This window comes from Chiloscyllium punctatum, chromosome 7, assembly GCF_047496795.1.
Source record: "Chiloscyllium punctatum isolate Juve2018m chromosome 7, sChiPun1.3, whole genome shotgun sequence".
Classification (NCBI taxonomy): Eukaryota; Metazoa; Chordata; class Chondrichthyes; order Orectolobiformes; family Hemiscylliidae; genus Chiloscyllium; species Chiloscyllium punctatum.
In genome coordinates this window covers 90,500,003-90,522,824 of record NC_092745.1, presented here as the reverse complement: position 1 = coordinate 90,522,824, position 22,822 = coordinate 90,500,003, and the positions used below count along the sequence as shown (strand labels likewise).

Genomic DNA, 22,822 nt, shown 5'->3' with positions numbered 1-22,822 from the left:
GTCAGTTTTCTTTCATTTATTATCCTTTTAGCACACTTCATCTGCTGCAGGGAGTTTGTGTTCTGGAATTGTGAATGCCTTGAGCAGTGAAGTGGTATTATAACACTTATAGAAAGACATATGTTTTGATCTCAGCTGAAGAGCAAGAAAGTGGAGATGTGGCAATGATTGTGAAGGAGCAAAGATGGCCTTTTGAGTGATGTGCTCTTTCTTTCTTATTTGGGAGTTTAGGGACAGTTTCCATGTTAATGATGATTATGTCTGCAGGAAGTGTCTTTGGATGTGAATCCTATCAGACCACGTGGATCAGTTGGAGTGGCATTTAGAGGCAAGAAGGTATTTACAGGAGCTGTGGGTGTGGTGGATGGCCGTTAAGAAGGGAGAAAACCCGCAGATAGGTAGATGGGTTAACTCCAGGAAAGGTAGGAGGGGTAGGCAGGTAGTGCAGGAGTCTACTGTGACTATCCCCATCTCAATGAATATGCTGTTTTGGAAAATGTATCAGGTGATGGACTCAGGAGAATGTAGCACAAACAGCTAGGTTTCTGATATCGAGACAGGTTCTAATGTATTGAGGGATACGATGGGTTACAAGCGATGGATTATGATAGGGGACTCTCTCGTCAGAGGCACAGACAGACATTTCTGTGGCTGGCAGCAAAAAATCAGAATGCCTCCCAGGATCCAGGATATTTCAGAGAGGGTGCAAAATGTTCTCAAAGGGGAGAGGAACTAGCAGGAGGTTGTTATGCACATTGGAACTAATGACATAGGAAGGGATAAGGATGAGATTCTGAAGGGAAAATATAGAAACTTAGGCAGGAATTGAAAAAGGAGGTCCTCAAAGGTAGTAATATCTAGATTACTCACTGTGCTATGAGTTATTGAGGGTAGGAATAGGAGGATGGAGCCGATGAATTGTGGCTGAGAAGCTGGTGCCGGGGAGAAGGGTTCACATTTTTGGATCATTGGAATCTCGTCTGGGAGAGAAGTGACCTGTACAAGAAGGATGGATTGCTCCTAAATTGGAAGGACACTATTCTATTGGCAGGAGATTTGCTAGAGCTGCTCAGGAGGATTTAAACTAGTATGGTGGGGTCGGGGTTAGAGGTTGGGGGAGCTCAGGAAAATAGTGAGGAAAGAGATCAATCTGAGATTGGAACAGTTGGGAAAAGGGGCGAGTCAAACAGGGGAAACCGGGACAAAGTAGACAACAAGGTAGGACTGATAAATTAAACTGCATTTATTTCAGTGCAAGATGCCTAACAAGGAAAGCAGATGAACTCAGGGTGTGGTTCGGAACATGGGATTGGGATATCATAGCATTTACAAGACGTAGCTCAGGGATTGACAGGACTGGCAGCTTAATGTTCAAGGATACAGATTCTACAGGAAGGATAGAAAGGGGGATGAGAGAGGAGAGGGAGTTGTGTTTTTGTTAAGAGATAACATTACAGCTGTACTTGAGGAGGATATTCCCAGAAATACATCCAGGGAAGTTATTTGAGTGGAACTGAGAAATCTGAAAGGGATGATCGCTTTATTGGGCCTGTACTAAAGACCACCCAACAGTCAACAGGAAATTGAGAAACAAATTTCTAAGGAGATCTCAGTTACCTGAAAGAATAATAGAGTGGTTATTGGTGGGGGATTTTAACTTTCCAAACATAGACTGGGACTGCCATAGTGGTAAAGATTTAGATGGAGAGGAATCTGTTAAGTGTGTACAAGAATATTTTCTGGTTCAGTATGTGGATGTACCGACTAGAGCAGGTTCAAAACTTGACCTACTCTTGGGAAATAAGGCAGGGCAGGTGACTGAGGTGTCAATGGAGGAGTACTTTGGGGCCAGTGACCATAATTATATTAATTTTGAAATAGTGATGGAAAAGGATAGACTACATCTAAAAGTTGAAATTCTAAATTGGAGTAAGGCCAATTTTGATGGTATTGGGCAAGAGCTTTCAAAAGCTGATTGGGGGCAGATTTTAGCAGGTAAAGGGATGGCTTGAAAATGGGAAGCCTTCAAAAGCAAGACCATGAGAGTCCAGAGACAGTATATTCCTGTTAGGGTGAAAGCAAGGCTGGTAGGTGTAGGGTACGCTGGATGACTAGAGAAATTGAGGTTTTGGTTGAGAAAAAGATGGAAGCATATGTCAGGTATGGATAGGAGAGATTGAGTGAATCCTGAGCGTATAAAAGCAGTAGGCGTATACTGAAGAGGGAAATCAGGAGGGCAAAAAGGCGACTTGAGATAGCTTTGGCAAATAGAGTTAAGGAGAATAAATATACTAAGGACAAAATTATAACCAGGGAGAGAATAGGGCCCCTCAAAGATCAGCAAGGTAGCCTGTGTGTGGAACCACAGGAGATGGGAGAGATACTTAACCAGTGTTTTGCATGAGAGTTTACTGTGGAGAAGGACGTGGAAGATGTAGAATGTGGGGTAATAGATGGTGACAGCATGAAAAATTACTGAGGTGGTGGTACTGGATGTCTTAAAAATAAATAAATCCCCAGGACCTGATTAGGTGTAGTCTAGAACTCTGTGGGAAGCTAGAGAAGTGATTGCTGGGCTCTTTGCTGAGATATTTGTATCATTGATAGTTACAGATGAGATGCTGGAAGACTGGAATTTTGCTAATGTGTTACCACTATTTGAGTTGGTAAGGACAAGCCAGGGAACTATTGACCAGTGAGTCTGATATTGGTAGTGGGCAGGTTGTTGGAGGGAATCCTGACGGACAGATGTACATGTATTTGGAAAGGCAAGGGATAGTCAACATGGCTTTGTGCATGGGAAATCATGTCTCTCAAACGTGACTGAGTTTTTTGAAAATGTAAGGAAGAGGAATGATGAGGGAAGAGTAGTGGACGTGATCGATATGGGCTTTTGCCCGAAACGTCGATTTCGCTGCTTGTTGGATGCTGCCTGAACTGCTGTGCTCTTCCAGCACCACTAATCCAGTATTTGGTTTTCAGCATCTGCAGTCATTGTTTTTACCATGATCGATATGGACTTCAGTAAGGTGTTTGACTAGGTTTCTCATGGTAGACTGGTGAGCAAGGTTATATCTGATGGAAAATAGGAAAACTAGCCATTTGGATACAGAACTGACTTGAAGGTAGAAGGCAGACTATGGTGTTAGAAGATTGCTTTTCAGACTGGAGGCCTGTGACCAGTGGTATGCCACAAGGATTGGTGCTGGTTTCATGCTTTTTGTCATTTATATAAATGATTTGGATGTGAACATAGGAGGTAATGTTGGTAAGTTTGCTAATGGCATCAAAATTTGAGGTGTAGTGGGTAGCAAAGATTACTCAGAGTACAATGGGATCTTGATCAGATTAGCCAATGGGCTGAGGTGTGGCAGGTGGAGCTTAATTTAGATAAATATAAGGTCGGCATTTTGGAAAAGCACATCAAAGCAGGGTTTATACACTTAATGATAAAACTTTAGTCTAATTTCCCCTGAGGATGATGATATAGTGTCCCAGGAGTACCAATGAATAACGACTTAAACATGAACATTTATGGCTGTTAGTGGGGGCCAATTCTGTGTGTGTGGTGTAAGGCAAAAGGAGGGAAGTAACAGCTAAGTCACATTAAATGTATCTAATGTCCTTGAGCAGATATATTGAAACAAAGTTGTAAACTGTCATTGGCTCATGATCCTGATCATGTTCCAAGGCTGATTTCAAAATTCTCACTTCTTAGCATGAGCATAAGCTTAGTTGTCATATTCCTTTTGAATATGGAATTCAGATAAAGTCTACAACCTTCCTCAATTTTTATAACTTACTACAACATGAAATTTATATGTAAGATATTAACTGTTGTAGAATTATTTCGAAATGTATAAAGTTGACTTTTTACATTTGAAACAATTTACAGTTTGCTTTAATATTTCAATTGCAGTCTGACTTGGGTACTAATTACTCCTATTTCTGGTAGGCTTTCTCAGTTATGCTATTCAGTAGATAGTCTTGATTACGTGTGTCTTGTATTCAAAATCATTTATCTGCTAACATTTCTTGTTTGGGTTTTTTCTGAATTATTTGTACAATAATTGTTGCAGATCCTTTTGGAGGAGACCCTTTTAAAGGCACTGATCCTTTTGCAGATGCTTCTAGTAACTTCTTTCAACAGTCTTCAAATGATCCGTTTACATCCATTGAGTCTGATCCTTTTAGTACAACCGTAGCCAACAATAATGTGGCATCAGTAAGTACAGAAATCAGTTACGTACAGAATGGCACATACTGTTTTTCTAAAGATAAAGTATCTAAAAATGACTCTCTGCAGATAGTGGTGTATCGGAAAACGGTGAAAGGTCAACCACTTAATCTTGTGGCTTTTTTGAAAAAATTCCTAATCATGGCCAAGTCATTGTGGGGCCGAAGCTGCTCTGTGCCGAAGGAGTTAAGGTTTAGAAGAGATTACCCCCCGAGTGTATCATGCCTGTTAGTGGTTAAGTACCATGGGAAGAGGACTAAGATCATTCCCAAATGATTGAGAAATCAATTACTTAATGCCAAGTAGTAGATTATTAATGACCACGTGGGTGTACTGCTGTGTCCTGGAAGGATTTCCACACAGTTGTATATGATGCTAAAACATAATGAATTATGCTGAACTGTTGTCCCAGAATGGATTCTTTGATGTATACATAATAAAATTCAGTTATTAATGTGCTAAGTTAATAGAGTGTATCTTTGATGTGAGACACAGTATTTTGATTGGTCTTAAAATTCCTGGTGCTAAAATTAGCTAAAGTTTCTGCACTTGATAATTATCCAATGAATAAGCTAGTAAAGGTAAATGTCTATGCATAACTTGAGAAGAATACATGTTTAACAGCTCATGTGGTCAAATAAGCTGCCGACAATTGATAAAGAATGATCATTTGTGTAAGGTCATCAGAAAGATCATATATGACATACCTTCTGAATATTTTCCAATAATTAATACAGGTTATCGGTGAACTCATTTCACTTTTGCCTCTGCATATTTTGCAGTTATTTTACTTGTTTTCTGATATTCTATTGTACTTTTATTGCAACTGAAAGGGTGGGAACATAACTTATTGACAGTACCAAGGTATATCACTTTGAATTCTGCACTTTGCCATGGAAGCAGATTTCTGGTAACTAGATTCTGATTATTGGTTTCCTCTCTAGATGCCCAAAATGAAAATAGCACCTTGTCTTGCAGTAAGTTTCAGGCATGAACCCACTTCTATCTATTTTGAGCAATCAATGTCACCAAGTCACAAATGTAAGATTTGCAAAATCAAGTTGATGATTTTTAGGATTTCATTGTTGACATTAATTCTTCAACTACAGTCAAAACGTTATTTAGGGTTTTTTTATTTTTCTGGTCATATTTTTGAACTTCAGATTAAAATTGAAAAAAGCAGCTTTGCTTTTATCGTGAGAACTTGAGATTGCATTCTGACTTTAATGAAATTCTGATCAATCAGAAAAGTCAGTGCAGACCAAAACCAGATACCACAAGTCCAGTTGTATTCCAAAACAGTTAGAATAACCAGTTTCTTTCTAGAACATTGCACAGACACATGAACTGGCATTTTACTTCTGAATTCAAGTATGTGTCTGTATAAAATCAACGTATTTACATATATTTGATTTTAGATTGAAACTCTAAAAGCCAATGATCCATTTGCTCCTGGTGGTGGAACAGTCTCATCCACGATTGAAACAGGTGAGAAAGTTAAACCTAACAGTGCAGATACAAATATCAGTTCTAAGCTATTAATATGGTTATAAATTCACAAACACACTTGTGCACACACAATAACAGATCTCTGCATTGTTCACAAGCAGCCTCTTTAATACCATTTTGATGCTGTCACCATGAGTTTATTCTTTATGGTCCTTCAATATCTCTCCAATTTCATCCTGCCTATTTTTCTCTCTCTCTTTCCCTGATGAAATATTGTCCAACATGTTATATACCATCTGCTTGTAACTAATTGGCAATCTTGAAATGTCTATTTTGTATTTTTTTAACAAGTGAAAAAAGTGTTTGATTCCATTGGGCAGGTGATCTCAGTTTATGTATTCTCATTGTACTTTCACATGGATGTATTGGCAAAATTGTAAGCCAAAGAAAGTATGCATTTGAAATAAAAATGAAGTGCTGGAAAAACTCAAACACTCAGTTCTGATGAAGGGTCACTGGACTTAAAATGTTAATTTTGTTTCTCCCTTGACCAATGCTGCCAAGCCTGCTGAATTTCTCCACCATTTTATTTTGTTTCAAGTCTCAGCATCCACACTTCTTTATTTTAGTTTAGAATACGCAGGGATTTTATTTTTTAAATCAATGTGTGGTTTGCTTCCTTAGTTGTTGCTAATTAGTTATCTGCAAAAATGATGTTCAATTCAAGAAATAAGATGACATCAACGTTTTATGACTAGAATACTAATCATTTGTAGTGAGTTACTCAATGAGACCAAAATTGCTCAAGCCCATCAGAAAGGATCCTCAAACATGAACAGCTCAAAATGTTTCATGACTAGCGTGATGAAGTTTAAAAAACAAGTGTACAGATTGTATTCCTAGAATAATCCAACACGCATCTAAACATACCATTTTGTCCTTATTCATATTTTCCAACATCTTAATCTTTATTAAATGACTCTACTCTTACAAAATGAATGGGTAGCTTGATCAAGTAAATGTGGTTCAATTATTTTAACTAGATTGGTTCAAAATGCCAGGGAGCAGGCTTACGAGTTAAACAAGCTGAGGGCTTTTGTGGTGTAGTGGTAATGTCCCTACTCCCCAACCAGGTGGTCTAGATTCAAGCCTCGCCTGCCTTAGAGGTGTGTCAACATGTCCACCTAAGTTGATTGATTCTTTTTGTTCGAGCTTTTGTGGCAGAGTGCTCAGGTCAGAGAAGGCCAAGGTTCAAGTCCCATCTATTGAGTCCATAATATGTCCAAGCAAGGTCACTAAAAATATCTATGTATCTGTAGTCCCAGCAGATTGGAAAACAGCAAATGTGACACCACTGTTTTAAAAAAGGGGCTAGACAAAAGATGGGGAATGATAGGCCAGTTAGCTTAATTTCTATAGTCTGGGAAATGCTTGAATCTACTGTCAAGGAAGAAATAGCAAGACATCTAGGTAGAAATTATCCCATTGGGAAGAAGCAGCATGGGTTCGTGAAAAGCAGGTCATGCTTAACTAATCTACTGGAATTCTATGAAGACATTGCAAGCACTGTGGACAACGGGGACCCAGTAACTGTGGCGTATCTATATTTTCAAAAGGCATTTGACAAAATGCCAAACAAAAGATGTATGGCATTGTGGGTAATGTATTTGCATGGATATAGGATTGGTTAACTAACAGGAAGCAAAGAGTGGGAATAAATGAATGTTTTTCTAGTTGATGATTGGTGGTGTGTCTCAGGATCAGTGTTGGGACTGCAATTATTCATAATTTACTAGATAATTCGGAGTTGGAGACCATGTGTCGGGTGTCAAAGTTTGAAGGTAACACTAAGATGAGTGATAAGGCAAAGTATGCAGAGGAGTTTTCCCTGGAGTGTCGGAGGCTGAGGGGTGACTTTTGTAGAGGTTTAGAAAATTGAGGGGCATGGATAGGGTAAATAGGCGAAGTCTTTTCCATGGGGTCAGGGAGTCCAGAACTAGAGGGCATAGGTTTAGGGTGAGAGAGGAAAGATATAAAAGAGACCTAAGGGGCAACATTTTCACACACAGGGTGGTACGTGTATGGAATGAGCTACCAGAGGAAGTGGTGGAGGCTGGTACAATTGCAACATTTAAAAGGCATTTAGATGGGTTTATGAATAGGAAACGTTTGGAGGGATATGGGCCGGGTGCTGGCAGGTGGGACTAGATTGGGTTGGGATATCTGGTCGGCATGGACGGGTTTGATCGAAGGATCTGCTTCCATGCTGTACATCTCTATGACTCTATGACTGAAACTTGGCAGCAAGATATAGATACTGGAAAAGCGCAGCAAGTAAGGCAGCATCCAAGGAACAGGAGAATCGACGTTTCGGGCATGCCTGAAACGCCGATTCTCCTGTTCCTTGGATGCTGCCTGACCTGCTGCGCTTTTCCAACAACACATTTTCAGCTCTGATCTCCAGCACCTGCAGTCCTCACTTTCTCCTCCAGCAAGATATAGATAATTTGAGTGGGCAAAGGTCTGACCGATGGAGTATACTATTAATAAATGTGAAGTCGTCTATCTTGATAGAAATAACAGTAAAAAGGACTTATTTGAATGGTAAAACATTACAGCATGCTGCTGTGCAGAGGGATCTGGATGTCCTTGTGCATGAATCATGGAAGTTTGGTCTTCAGGTGTAACAGGTAATTAAGAAGGCAAATGAAATTTTGTCCTTCACTGCTAAAGGGATTGAATTTAAAAGCAGAGAGGTTATGTTGCAATCGTATAGGGTGCTGGTAGGCCACACCTGGAGAACTGTATACAGTTTTGGTCTCCTTACTTGAGAAAGGATGTGCTGGCACAAGAGGAAGTTCACTCAGTTGATCCTGGAATTGAGGGTTGGCTTAAGAACAGAGACTGAGTAGACTGGAATTTATAATCAGTGGAATTTAGAAGAAAGGTGGTCTTAAAGAAACATTTTAAATTATGAAGGGAATAGGTGAGAGAGGTAGAGAGGATGTTTTCATTGGCAGAAGAAACTAGGACAAGAGGACATAGACTCAAAATTAGGGGGAGCAGATTTAGGACTGAATTGAGAAGGAACTTCTTCACCCAGAGGGTTGTGAATCTTTGGAATACCCTGCCCAATGAAGTAGTTGAGGCTTCCTCAGTAAATGTTTTTAAAGCTAAGGTAGATACTTTTTTGAACAGTAAAGGAATTAAGGGTGATGGAGAGAGGACAGGTAAATGGAGCTGAGGCCACAAACAAATCAGCAGTGATCATATTGAATGGCAGAGCGGGCTGGAAGGGCCAGATGGCCTACTCCTGCACCTAGTTCTTAGGTTCTAAGCAAAGACAGGATTGCGTCAGATAATAATACTTTTTTTATGGCCAGGTTGCCTACTTGTGTGCTAAGTGCTGATTCACTTAATTACTTCAATTGAAAGCTCGACTTGTTATTGGCTGGGACCAAAGGTCAAAATCATTGTCATTGATGACCTGGTATGATTTTGGTTACCTAATGGGATTAGAAATAAATTTTCCAGATTGTTATCCCAAATATTTGATGTTTTCTTTTTTTCACAATAAATTGCGTAGCTCTGGTGAGTAGCAAGTAACAATTGTACAATGCTCCGAAAGCTAGTGTGCTTCCAATTAAACCTGTTGGACTATAACCTATTGTTGTGTGACTTTTAACAATGGTACAAGACAGGCAAGATGAACCAAAGTATCTTGTACACCATTTTATATATTTCAGATCTTGGCAACACAGTGTGAAGTTTCATAATAAAGTGGCAGATCTTTAGATAAAAACATGTTTCCGATGTTGTATGTCATGTATTCCTGACTAAGTTGGGACATGTAAGACCATAAAATATAGGAGCAGAAGAAGGTCTATTTTTGCCCAGCAGTCTGCTCTGCTGTTTAATCATGTGTTTCTCAACCCCATTCTCCTGCCTTCACCCTGTCACCCTTGATCCCCTTACTAACTGAGAACCCATCTATCTCTGTCTTGAATATACTCTATGACTTGGCCTTAACGGCCTTCTGCAGAAATGAGTTCCATAGAGCAGTCACCTTCTGGCTGAAATATTCTTTCTCATCTCCATCCTAAAGGGTCATCCCTTCACTCTGAGGCTGAACCCTCCAGTTCTATTCTCTCCAACCAGTTGAAACATCTTCTCCACATCCACACTATCCAAGCCTTTCAATATTCTGTAAGTTTTCATCAGATCCTCCTCACCCTTCTAAACAACTTCGAGCACAGGTCTAGAGCCCTCAAGTGCTCTTCATATGACAAACCGTTCATCCTCTAACATCATGGGATGTTGTCTTATTTAGCAGCCTCCTGTGCAGCCCTTTATCCAAGGCCTTCTGAAAATCCAAATAGATAACATCCATTGGCTCTCCTTTGTCTAACTTGCTCATTACCACCTGAAAAACTTTGAACAGATTTGTCAGATATGACCTCCCCCTCTTGAAGCTGTGCTCACTCAGTGCTCTTTTATCATGCACTTCCAAGAACTTTGCAATCTCATTCTTAATAATGGACTCTAAAATGTTAGCTCCAACCAAGGTTCAGGCTAACCAGCCAGTAGTTTCCTTCCTTCTGCCTCCATCCCTTTTTATCTGGAATGCCAAATTAGCCATTTTCCAGTCCTCTGGGATCCTTCCTGACTCCAGTGATTCCTGAAAGATCACCACCAATGCCTGTACGATCTCCAGTTATCTCCTTCAGAACTATAGGGTATAATCCAACTGGTCTCGGTGATTTATGCCCCTTCAGACCTTTCAGCTTCCCCAGCACCTGGTCCTGAATGATGGCAACTAACTCACCTTTGCCCCTTGACTCCTGAAGTTCTGGTTTGCTGCTGGTGTCTTCTACTGTGAAAACTGATGCAAAGTACCTATTCAGTTCCTCCTCCATTTCTTTGTTCTCATTGCTACTTCTCCAGCCTTATTTTCCTGCAGTCTAATGTACACTCCTGCCTCTCTCTGTAACCTTTTATATATCAAAAAAAATCTTGCAATTCTCTTTTATTTTACTAGCTGGTTAGTCTCCTGTTTCATATTCTCCTCCATTTTTGTTTTTTTAGTTATCCCCTGCTGTTGTTTTAAAGGCTTGCTAATCCTCTGGTTTCCCACTAATCTTCACCATATTGTATTTTTTTTTATTTTGCTTTAATGCTGTCCTGTTTTTACCTTGACTTTCCTTGTTAGCCATAGCTGTTTTGTCCTCCCCTTGGTACATTTCTTCTTCCTTGGGATAAGTTTCTGCTCTGCCTCCTGAATTAATCCCAGAAACTTCTGCCTGTGCTGCTCCACTGTCTTCCCTGCTAGGCTATCTTTCCAGTCAATTCTGGCTAAGTCCTCTCTCATGTCTTTGCAATCACCTTTTACTTAATTGTAATACTGTTACATCTCATTCCAGCTTCTCCCTTTCAGGACCATACCCCTCCCACTCCAAGTTCCTCTGCACCAAGATGAGCGATTCTGAGTTTTGATAGCATGCAGGCGACATGACCTTTGGGACCACAACCACCGTTTCCGCTCCCCACCCCGTGCCCAAGTCCCTTCTCTATCCTGCAGGGAGTAAGAATTTAAACCTGTTAAACAAGCTCAAGGGCTGAGGCTCCTTCAGCACTACCTCCTGGATCCATTTACCTGCCTTGTTCATAGTCACATCCTCCAGTCCCTGAGCACTGACTGAATTTGAGGTAGTTAATTGAAGTGATGTGACTGTCTCCTGAAGCACAACGTTCAGGTTACTCTCTCCCCTTTGCTGATGTGTCGCAATGTTTGAAGCACATTACCTCTGAGTTGGAGTTCCTCAAGCAACCACCACTTGCTACAGATATGGTCACAATGAACCACAATAGGGTCCTCCAGTTTCCACATTATGCAGGTACAATGCATTGCCTGGCCCTACCTCTCTTTTATTTAGAACATAGAACAGTACAGCACAGAACAGGCCCTTCAGCCCACAATGTTGTGCCGACCACTGATCCTCATGTATGCACCCTCAAATTTCTGTGACCATATGCATGTCCAGTAGTCTCTTAAATATCCCCAATGACCTTGCTTCCACAATTCCTGCTGGCAACGCATTCCATGCTCTCTCAACTCTGTGTAAAGAACCCGCCTCTGACATCCCCTCTATACTTTCCTCCAACCAGCTTAAAACTATGACCCCTCATGTTAGCCATTTCTGCCCTGGGAAATAGTCTCTGGCTATCGACTCTTTCTATGCTTTTCATTATCTTATATACCTCAATTAGGTCCCCTCTCCTCCTCCTTTTCTCCAATGAAAAAAGTCCGAGCTCAGTCAACCTCTCTTCATAAGATAAGCCCTCCAGTCCAGGCAGCATCCTGGTAAACCTCCTCTGAACCCTCTCCACCCTCTCCAAAGCATCCACATTTTTCCTATAATAGGGCGACCAGAACTGGACGCAGTATTCCAAGTGCGGTCTAACCAAAGTTTTATAGAGCTGCAACAAGATCTCACGACTGTCTTAAACTCAATCCCCCTGTTAGTGAAAGCCAAAACGCCATATGCTTTCTTAACAACCCTGTCCACTTGGGTGGCCATTTTAAGGGATCTATGTACCTGCACACCAAGATCCCTCTGTTCCTCCACACTGCCAAGAATCCTATCCTTAATCCTGTACTCAGCTTTCAAATTCAACTTTCCAAAATGCATCACCTCGCATTTATGCAGGTTGAACTCCATCTGCCACCTCTCAGCCTATTTCTGCATCCTGTCAATGTCCCGTTGCAGCCCACAACAGCCCTCTATACTGTCAACAACACCTCCAACCTTTGTGTCGTCTGCAAACTTGCTGACCCATCCTTCAATCCCCTCATCCAAGTCATTAATAAAAATTACAAACGGTAGAGGCCCAAGGACAGAGCCCTGTGGAACACCACTCACCGCAGACTTCCAGGCAGAATATTTTCCTTCTTCTACCACTCGCTGTCTTCTGTTGGGCAGCCAATTCTGTATCCAGACAGTTAAGTTCCCCTGTATCCCATTCCTCCTGACCTTCTGAATGAGCCTACCATGGGAAACCTTATCAAATGCCTTGCTGAAGTCCATATACACCACATCCACAGCTCAACCCTCATCAACTTTTCTAGTCACATCCTCAAAGAACTCGATAAGGTTTGTGAGGCATGACCTGCCCCTCACAAAGCCGTGTTGACTGCATTTAATCAAGCCATGCTCTTCCAGATGGTCATAAATCCTATCACACAGAATCCTTTCTAACACCTTGCAGACGACAGAGGTGAGACTTACTGGTCTGTAATTGCCGGGAATTTCCCTATTTCCTTTCTTGAAGAGAGGAATTACATTTGCCTCCCTCCAGTCCTCAGGTATGACTCCAGTGGAGAGCGAGGATGCAAAGATCTTCGCAAGTGGCAAAGCAATTGCATTTCTCGTTTCCCAAAGCAGCCGAGGACAAATCTGGTCCGGGTCTGGCGACTTATCAATCTTAATGTTTGACAAAATTTTCAGCACATCAGCTTCCTCTATCTCTATCCATTCCAGCATGCACACCTGCTCTTAAAAGGTTTCATTTTACTACAAAGTTGGTTTCTTTCGTAAAGACAGAAGCAAAAAACTCATTTAGGGCTTCCCCTATCTCCTCAGACTCTATACACAAGTTCCCCATCGGCCCTACTCTTTCTTTGACTATTCTCTTATTCCTCACATCAGTGTAAAATGCCTTTGTGTTCTCCCTAATCCTTTCTGCCAAGCCTTTCTCGTGCCCCCTCCTGGCTCTCCTCAGACCATTTTTGATCTCCTTCCGCGCCTGTCTGTAATCCTCTAGAGCTGAGCTTGACCCTAGCTTCCTCCACCTTATGTAAGCTACCTTTTTCCTTTTGATGAGAAGCTCCACCGCTCTTGTCATCCAAGGTTCCTTTATCTTACCACTTCTTGCCTGTCTCAGAGGGACATATTTATTCATCGCTTGCAACAACTGTTCCTTAAACAGTCTCCACATGTCTATAGTGCCTTTATCATGGAACAATTGCTCCCAATCCATGCTTCCTAACTCATGTCTAATCGCATCATAGTTTCCTCTTCCCCAATTAAATATCCTCCCATTTTGCCTAATTCTCTCCTTCTCCATAGCTATGTAGAATGTGAGGCAGTTGTGGTCACTATCACCAAAATGCTCTCCCACCACAAGATCTGATACCTGCCCCAGCTCGTTTCCGAGCACCAAGTCTAGAATGGCCTCTCCCCTCGTCGGCCCGTCAATGCACTGAGTTAGGAAACCCTCCTGAACACACCTTTACAAAAACAGCTCCATTCAAATCTTCTGCTCGAAGGAGGTTCCAATCAATATTGGGAAAGTTAAAGTCACCCATTACAACAACCCTATTACGTCCACACTTTTCCAAAATCTGCTGACCTATGCTTTCTTCCATCTCCCTGCTGCTATTGGGGGGCCTGTAGTAAACCCCTAATGAGGTGACTGCTCCCTTGCTGTTCCTAATTTCCACCCATACTGACTCGGTAGGCAGATCTTCCTTGACAATGGAAGCTTCTGTAGCTGTGATATCCTCTCTGATTAGTAGTGCTACACCCCCTCCTCTTTTTTTGTCCCCCTCCCTATTCTTTTTAAATGCTCTCAACCCTGGGACATCCAGCAACCATTCCTGCCCCTGAGGAACCCATGTCTCCGTTATAGCCACAACATCATAGTACCAGGTACTGATCCATGCTCTAAGTTCATCACTTTTATTCCTGATACTCCTTGCGTTAAAGCAAACACACTTTAACTGATCCCTTGGTTCCTTCCCACTAGCTGGTCTACCTCTTGCTATTGCCTCATCTGCATCAACTCTCACCTCCAGTATACAGCTCAGGTTCCCACCCCCCTGTCACACTAGCTTAAACCCTCTCGAATTACTCGAGCAAACCTTCCATCCAGGACATTGGTCCCCTTCCAGTTTAGATGCAACCCGTCCTTCTTGTACAGGTCCCACCTTCCCCAGAAGGCATCCCAATTATCTACATATCTGAAGCCCTCCTTCCTACACCAGCTGCGCAGCCACGTGTTAAGCTGCGTCCACTCCCTGTTCCTCGCCTCGCTATCTCGTGGCTCTGGTCGTAAACTAGAGAACACTACTCTGTTTGTCCTGCTTTGCAGCTTCCATCCTCACTCCCTGAAATCACTTTTCCTGGCTATATCATTAGTGCCAATATGTAACACGACTTCTGGCTGTTCGCCCTCCCCTTTTGGAACCTTAGACACCCAATCGGAGATGTCCTGGACCCTGGCATCAGGAAGGCAGCATACCTTCCGGGAATCCCGATCCTGACCACTAAATCTCCTGTTGATTCCCCTAACTATTGAGTCCCCTACCACGAGTACTTTTCTATTCTGCCCCCTTCCTTTCTTTGCCACAGTGTCAGGCTCAGTGCCAGAGAAATGACTGCTGTGGCTTTCCTCTGGTAAGTCATCCCCCCCCACCCCACCGCCCCCACTCCACCGCCCCCCCCCCCTCCCCACCCCCACCCCCACCCCCACCCCCACCCCAAGCAGTATCCAAAACGGTATACTTATTGCTGAGGGGAATGTCCACAGGGGATCTCTGCACTGTCTGTCTGTCCCCTTTCCTCCTTCTAACTGTAACCCATCTATCCTTGTCCTGAGCCTTAGGAGTCATCAACTCCCAGTAACTCCTCTTAATTACCCCCTCAGCCTCCCGAATGATCGGTAGTTCATCCAGCTCCAGCTCCAATTCCCTAACATGGTTTTCAAGGAGCTGGAGTTGGGTGCACTTCCCGCAGATGTAGCCAGTGGAGATGTATGCCATGTCTCCCATCTGCCACATTCTGCAGGAGGAGTAAGCAACTGCCCTAGCATCCATACCCAACTTATTTGAACACCCACTCAGTAATAAAGTAGAAAGCTTAGTTCAAGTTGCTATAAAATTAATAACAAACTTATATTCAACAGAGGAAGTTTAGAATGAATCTTATCTTATTAACTAGGTTAGAGGAGGACGGGTGGGAGACACTACAGTTGTAGAGTCTCAGTTTTTTCTTCAATTTTTAAAGCAAATTCCGACTGGTCTTATAATAATTATTTGTAATCTGTAGCCTGTAAGTACTTACCCCATTTACCTTCAATATGAAAGTAATGTACAATAGTCAAACTAATAGCTTTTACCAACCAGCGAATTTGTGGTTTTCCTGTGATGTCATTCTTCCTTTTACTGGGCCCTTGATATTTTGCTTAAATTTATCTTGTAAAAACAAGCAAAAAGTATCTCTTCCTCCTGTACCAAATTCCCACACTACCTCCAAAGTCCCTGAGGTGTGTACAGTCCTCACTTGGGCAGTGTCTCACTCTGGATGTGATCTCTCCTTCCTGAACACGCAAAGCTTACTGATTATGTGCTTTCAACAGGCCTTCAGAACTGTGATGACAAACACTTAGTTTCACTAGTAATTAACACCTGTTAAAGCCCAATTCTGACTTCAGGTGATAACTCAATCAGCTGAGTCAGCTACCTTTTTATGAACGTTTTATCTAGACTATTAATTTTTAAACTCTTAAAATAGAGAAAAAAGAGAGACTTTACCAATTATATTCCCATGCTACCTCCAAATTCCAAAACAATATGAAAACCGAAAGAACTGTGAATGCTGTAAATCAGAAACCAGGAAAGATCGAAGGATGGGTCACCAGACCTGAAACGTTAACTTTGATTTCTCTTCACAGATGCTGCTAGACCTGCAGAGCTTTTCCATCAACTTCTGTTTTTGTCCCAGAACTATATACTCATTCGGGCTGTGTTGCACTCTGGATGTCATCTCTCCTCCTGATGGTACACAGCTTATTGTGAACTGTTCATAACCTGTACATCCTCTGGCAGGAATTTCACCTTACATGATCTCTAAAATGCAGGGACTCTCTTCCATTTTAGATTCTCACCAGCACAACCTCTCTCTTCACTCCTTTTTAGCTCACCCTCTCGCTCGCTCTCTGCTACCTCCCATCGCACCCCACTTCCACCACCATCCCAAATCTCCGTTCTAACTAATTTCGGAGTTTTCTCATCAAATAAGGAAAGATGCCTCAACCCCTTAAACGACAGTGTTTCTGCTTCAAGCATGGACACCTCTTAACAACTGAATGTGTGATTGCATACTTGATGAAAGCAAAGTACAATCAAAAGTTAATGTTCCAATAAAATATCATTTAGGAGTCGACTTCAAAGTATAGGAAGTCCCCAGGTTGCAAACAGGTTCTGTTCCTGAGTCTATTTGTCAGTCGAACTTCATGCAAGTTGGAACACAATGCAGGACAATATGAAGCAGCCCCTTCTAAGTACAGGAAATGATCGTATGTTGGATATTGCAAGTGATACGACTTTTTGGGCACATCTTTCCAAGTATGAGCATTCATAAGTTTCATGTTTGTAAGTAGGGGACCTCACATATCTAATGCACAAGACTATGAAATTTGCATGTAAAATAAAGACCTTGCATTTGCATGGTTTCTTTGACAACTTCACCAATGTTTGAAAACGGTTTCCAGCCAGTACTTTTGAAGCATAGTCACTGTTGCAGAAAATGTGGAGCTGGCTTGAGCTCCACAGGATCATGGTTAGAGAGACAGTTAGAGGCAATGAGGAATTTACAAGAGCAAAGGAATGTGATGGATGGCAGTTATAGGAAGGGGGAGCAAGTCTTAGATACAGTCACATAGATGGGTTAACTCAAGAAAAGGTAAGGGGGTCGGCAGGTAGTGCAGGAGTCTTCTATCGCTGTCCCCATATGCTGTTTTGGGAAATGTAGGGGGCGATGGATTCTCAGGGGAATGTAGCACGAACAGCCATGTTTCTGGTATTGAGACTGGCTCTAATGTAATGAAAGGTACGTCGGGTTCTAAGAGATCGTTTGTGTTAAGGGGCTCTCTAGTCTGAGGTACAGACAGACATTTCTGTGGCCAGCAGCGAAAAATCAGAATGGTGTGTTGCATCCCTGGTGCCAGGATCAAGCATGACTTAGAGAGGGTGCAGAATGTTCTCAAGAGGGAGAGGAGTCAGCAAGAAGTCATTGTCCACATTGGAACCAACGACATAGGAAGGGAAAAGGTTGAGATTCTGAAGAGAGATTACAGAGAGTCCGGCAGGAATTTAATAAGGAGATCCTCGAGAGTAGTAATATCTGGGTTACTCCCGGTACTACAAGCTAGTGAAGGCAGGAATAGGAAGATAGAGCAGATGGATGCATGGCTGAGGAGCTGATGCATGGGAGAAGGATTCACATTTTTGGATCATTGGAACCTCTTTTGGGGTAGAAGTGACCTGTACAAGAAGGATGGATTGCACCTAAATTGGAAGGCGACTAATATACTGGCAAGGAGATTTGCGAGAATTGCTCGGGAGGATTTAAACTATTAAGGTGAGGGGGTGGACCCAGGAGATAGTGAGGAAAGAGATCAAGCTGAGACTGGTTCAGTTGAGAACAGAAGCAAGTTAGTCAGGGCAGGCAGGGATAAAGCAGAGAACAAGGTAGGACTGATAAATTAAACTACATTTATTTCAATGCAAAAAGCCTAACAGGAAAGGCACATGAACTCGGGGCATAGTTAGGAACATGGGACTGGGATATCATAGCAATTATGGAAACACGGCTCAGGGATGGACAGGACTGGCAGCTTAATGTTCCAGGATACAAATGCTACAGGAAAGATAGAAAGGGAGGCCAGAGAGGAAGGGGAGTGGCCTTTTTGATAAGGGATAACGTTACAGCTGTACTGAGGGAGGATATTGTCGGAAATACATCTAGGGAAGTTTTTTGGGTGGAACTGAGAAAGGGATGATCACCTGATTGGGATTGTATTATAGACCCCCCCCCCCCCCCCCCCCCCCCATAGTCAGAGGGAAATTGAGAAACAAACTTGTAAGGAGATCTCAGCTATCTGTAAGAATAATAGGGTGGTTATGGTAGGGGATTTTAACTTTCCAAACATAGACCGGGTCTGCAATAGTGTTAAGGGTTTAGATGGAGAGGAATTTAAGTGTGTACAAGAAAATGTTCTGTTTCAGTATGTGGGTGGACCTACTAGAGAAGGTGCAAAACTTGACCTACTCTTGGGAAATAAGGCAGGGCAGGTGACTGAGGTGTCAGTGGGAGAGCACCTTGGGGCCAGCGATCATAATTCTATTAATTTTAATATCGTGATGGAAAAGGATAGACCAGACCTAAAAGTTGAAGTTCTAAATCGAAGTAAGGCCAATTTTGACAGTATTAGGCAAGAACTTGCAAAAGTTGATTAGGTGCAGATGTTCGTAGGTAAGAGGATTGCTGGAAAATGGGAAGCCTTCAGAAATGAGATAATGAGAATCCAGAGAAAGTATATTCCTGTTAGGGTGAAAGGAAAGGCTGGTAGGTATCGGGAATGCTGGATGACTAAAGAAATTGAGGGTTTGGTTAAGAAAAAAAAAGGATATGTCTGATAGAGACAAGATAGATCAAGTGAACCCTAAGAAGAGTATAAACGCAGTAAGAGTATACTTATGAGGGAAATCAGGAGGGCCAAAAGGGGACATGAGATATCTTTGGCAAATAGAATTAAGGAGAATGCACAGGGTTTTTACAAATACATTAAGGACAAAAATGTCTAGACCAGTGAGCCTTACTTCTGTTGTAGGAAAGGTTTTGGAAAGGATTATAAGAGATAAGATTTATAATCACCTAACAAGCAACAATTTGATTTCAGATAGTCAATATGGTTTTGTCAAGGGCAGGTCGCACAAACATCATTGAGTTTTTTGAGAACATGACCAAGCATGTAGATGAGGGTAGGGCAATTGACTTGATATACATGGACTTCAGTAAAGCCTTTGATAAGGTTCCACATGGTAGGCATGAAATTGAGGGTGATTTAGCAGTTTGGATTAGAAACTGGCTTTCTGGAAGAAGGCAGTGAGTGGTGGTTGATAGAAAATATTCAGTCTGGAGTCCAGTTACTAGTGGTGTGCCTCAAGGATCTGTTTTGGGACCACTGTTGTTTATCATTTTTATAAATGACTTAGACGCAAGCATAGGTGGATGGATTAATAAATTTGCAGACGTCACTGAAGTCGGTGGAGTAGTGGACAGTTTGGAAGAATGTTACAGGTTGCAGGGGGACTTTGATAAACTGCAGAATTCGGCTGACAGGTGGCAAATGCAGTTCAATGCAGCTAAATGTGAGGTGATGCACTTTGTGAAGAATAACAGGAAGGCAGAGTACTGGGTCAATGGAAAGATTATTGGTAGTGTGGATGTGCAGAGGGATCTTGGAGTCCATGTGCATAGATCCCTGAAAGTTGCCACCCAGGTGGATAGTGCTGTGAAGAAGCCATACGGTGGTAGAGGGATTGAGTTCTGGAACTGCAATATCCTGCTGCAACTATACAAAACACTAGTGCGGCCACACTTGGAATATTGTGTACAGTTCAGGTTGCCCCATTACAGGAAGGATGTGGAAGCATTGGAAAAGGTGCAAAGGAGATTTACTAGGATGTTGCCTGGTCTTGAGGGAAGGTCTTATTATGAGGAAAGGCTGAGAAACTTGGGTCTGTTCTCATTGGAAAGGAGAAGGCTAAGGGGGATTTGATAGCGAATACAAGATGATCAGAGGATTAGACAGGGTAGACAGTGAAGTACTTTTTCCTGGGATGATGATGTCAGCTTGTACGAGAGGGCATAACTACAAATTGAGGGGTGATAGATTTAAGACAGATGTCAGAGGAAAGTTCTTTACACAGAGAGTGGTAAGGGCGTGGAATGGTAAAAGGGGGCATGAGATATCTTTGGCAAATAGAATTAAGGAAAATGCAATTGTAGTCAATTCAACCACATTAGGGAGATTTAAACAATCCTTAGATAAGCACATAGATGATTTTGGGATAGTGTAGGGGGACGAGCTGAGAATAGTTCACAGGTTGGTGCAACATCAAGGACCGAAGGACCTGTTCTGCGCTGCAGTGTTCTATGTTCTAAAAGGGTAACAAGGGAGAGAATAGGGCCCCATAAAGATCAGCAAGGCAGCCTTTGTGCGGAGCCGCAGAAGATGGGGGAGATACTAAACAAGTATTTTGCATGAGGATTTACTGTTGAAAAGGACATAGAAGCTATAGAATGTAAGGAAATAGATGGTGACACTTTGTAAAATGTCCATATTATAGAGGAGGAAGTGCTGGATGTCTTGAAATGCATAAAAGTGGATAAGTCCTTAGGACCTGATCAGGTGTACCCTCAAACTCTGTGGGAAGCTAGGGAAGTGATTGCTGGGTCTCTTGCTGAGATATTTGTATCATCGCTAGTCACAGGTGAGGTGGCGGAAGACTGGAGGTTGGCTAACGTGGTGCCACTGTTTAAGAAAGGTGGTAAGGACAAGCCAGGGAACTATAGACCAGTGAACCTGACGTCGGTGGTAGGCAAGTTGTTGGAGGGAATCCTGAGGGCCAGGATGTACATGTATTTGGAAAGGCAAAACTGATTAGGGATAGTCAACATGGCTTTGCGCATGGAAAATCATGTCTCACAAACTTGATTGAGTTTTTTGAAGAAGTAACAAAGAGGATTGATGAGGGCAGAGCAGTAGATGTGATCTATATGGACTTCAGTAAGGCGTTCGACAAGGTTCCCCATGGGAGACTGGCTAGCAAGGTTAGATCTCACGGAATACAGGAAGAACTAGCCATTTGGATACAGAACTGGCTCAAAGGTGGAAGACAGAGGGTGGTGGTGGAGGGTTGTTTTTCAGACTGGAGGCCTGTAACCAGTGGAGTGCCACAAGGATTGGTGCTGGGTCCACTACTTTTCATCATTTATATAAATGATTTGGATGTGAGCATAAGAGGTACAGTTAGTAAGGTTGCAGATGACACCAAAATTGGAGGTGTGGTGGACAGCGAAGAGGGTTACCTCAGATTACAACAGGATCTTGATGAGATGGGCCAATGGGCGTGAAGTGGCAGATGGAGTTTAATTCCGAGGTGCTGTATTTTGGGAAAGCAAATCTTAGCAGGACTTAACATCTTAATGGTAAGGTCCTAGAGAGGGTTGCTGAACAAAGAGACCTTGGTGTGCAGGTTCATAGCTCCTTGAAAGTGGACTTGCAGGTAGATAGGATAGTGAAGAAGGCATTTGGTATACTTTATTGGTCAGAGAATTGAGTACAGGAGTTGGGAGGTCATGTTGCAGCTGTTCAGGACATTGGTTAGGCCATTTTTGAAATATTGTTTGCAGTTCTGATGTCCTTCCTATCGGAAAGATGTTAAACTTGAAAGTGTTCAGAAAAGATTTACAAGGATGTTGCCAGGGTTGGAGGATTTGAGCTATAGGGAGAGGTTGAATAGGCTGGGCTTGTTTTCCCTGGAGCGTCAGAGGCTGAGGGCCTTATAGAGGTTTACAAAATTATGAGGGGCATGGATAGGATAAATAGTCAAAGTCTTTTCACTGTGTTGGGGGAGTCCAGAACTAGAGGGCATAGGTTTAGGATGAGCGGGGAAAGATATAAAAGAGATTAAGGGAGCAATTTTTTCACGTGTATGGAATGAGCTGCCAGAGGATGTGGTGGAGGCTAGTACAATTGCAACATTTAAAAGGCAACTGGATGGGTATATAAATAGGAAGGGTTTGGTGGGATATGCGCTGGGTGCTGGCAGATGGGACTAGTTTGGGTTAGGATATCTGGTCAGCATGGACGAGATGGACCAAAGGGTCTGTTTCCGTGCTGTACACCTCTGTGACTATAGCAAAATATATTAAGAAATAAGGACATTAAATTAATAATCAATACTTAAAAATATCAATAGACACATTCACAGAATAAATGTGTGTGCACCTTGATATGCAGAGATGTTGTAAAATATTCATGTGTCTGTTCACTTGATAGAAGCATAACTTAAAAACGTATGCACTTTTTTTCAACAACCTTTCTTTGTCACTGAACCTGACATGTGAACTCTGCTTTCTCTCTAGAGATGCTGCCTGACCACCTGAGTTTTCCCAGCAGTTTCTGATTTTCAGCATTCACAGTTCTTTGGTGATTTTTGCCAAATTTGTTTCGAAGTTTTAAGCCTTAATTATCTTTTTCAATGAAGGATAAATATTAATCTTTACG

General features: G+C 42.2%; 1 protein-coding gene across 5 annotated transcripts in view; it reads left to right on the top strand.

Annotated features, from left to right (window-relative positions):
• The window catches only part of eps15 (epidermal growth factor receptor pathway substrate 15), a 177,921-nt gene that overhangs the window by 144,654 nt on the left and 10,445 nt on the right, over positions 1 to 22,822 (top strand). For all 5 annotated transcript variants that reach the window (XM_072574277.1, XM_072574278.1, XM_072574279.1 and 2 more), the window contains 2 exons: positions 4,080 to 4,225; positions 5,656 to 5,725. In XM_072574277.1, the coding sequence (XP_072430378.1) occupies positions 4,080 to 4,225; positions 5,656 to 5,725 (216 nt within the window). The remainder of the gene's footprint in view (positions 1 to 4,079; positions 4,226 to 5,655; positions 5,726 to 22,822) is intronic.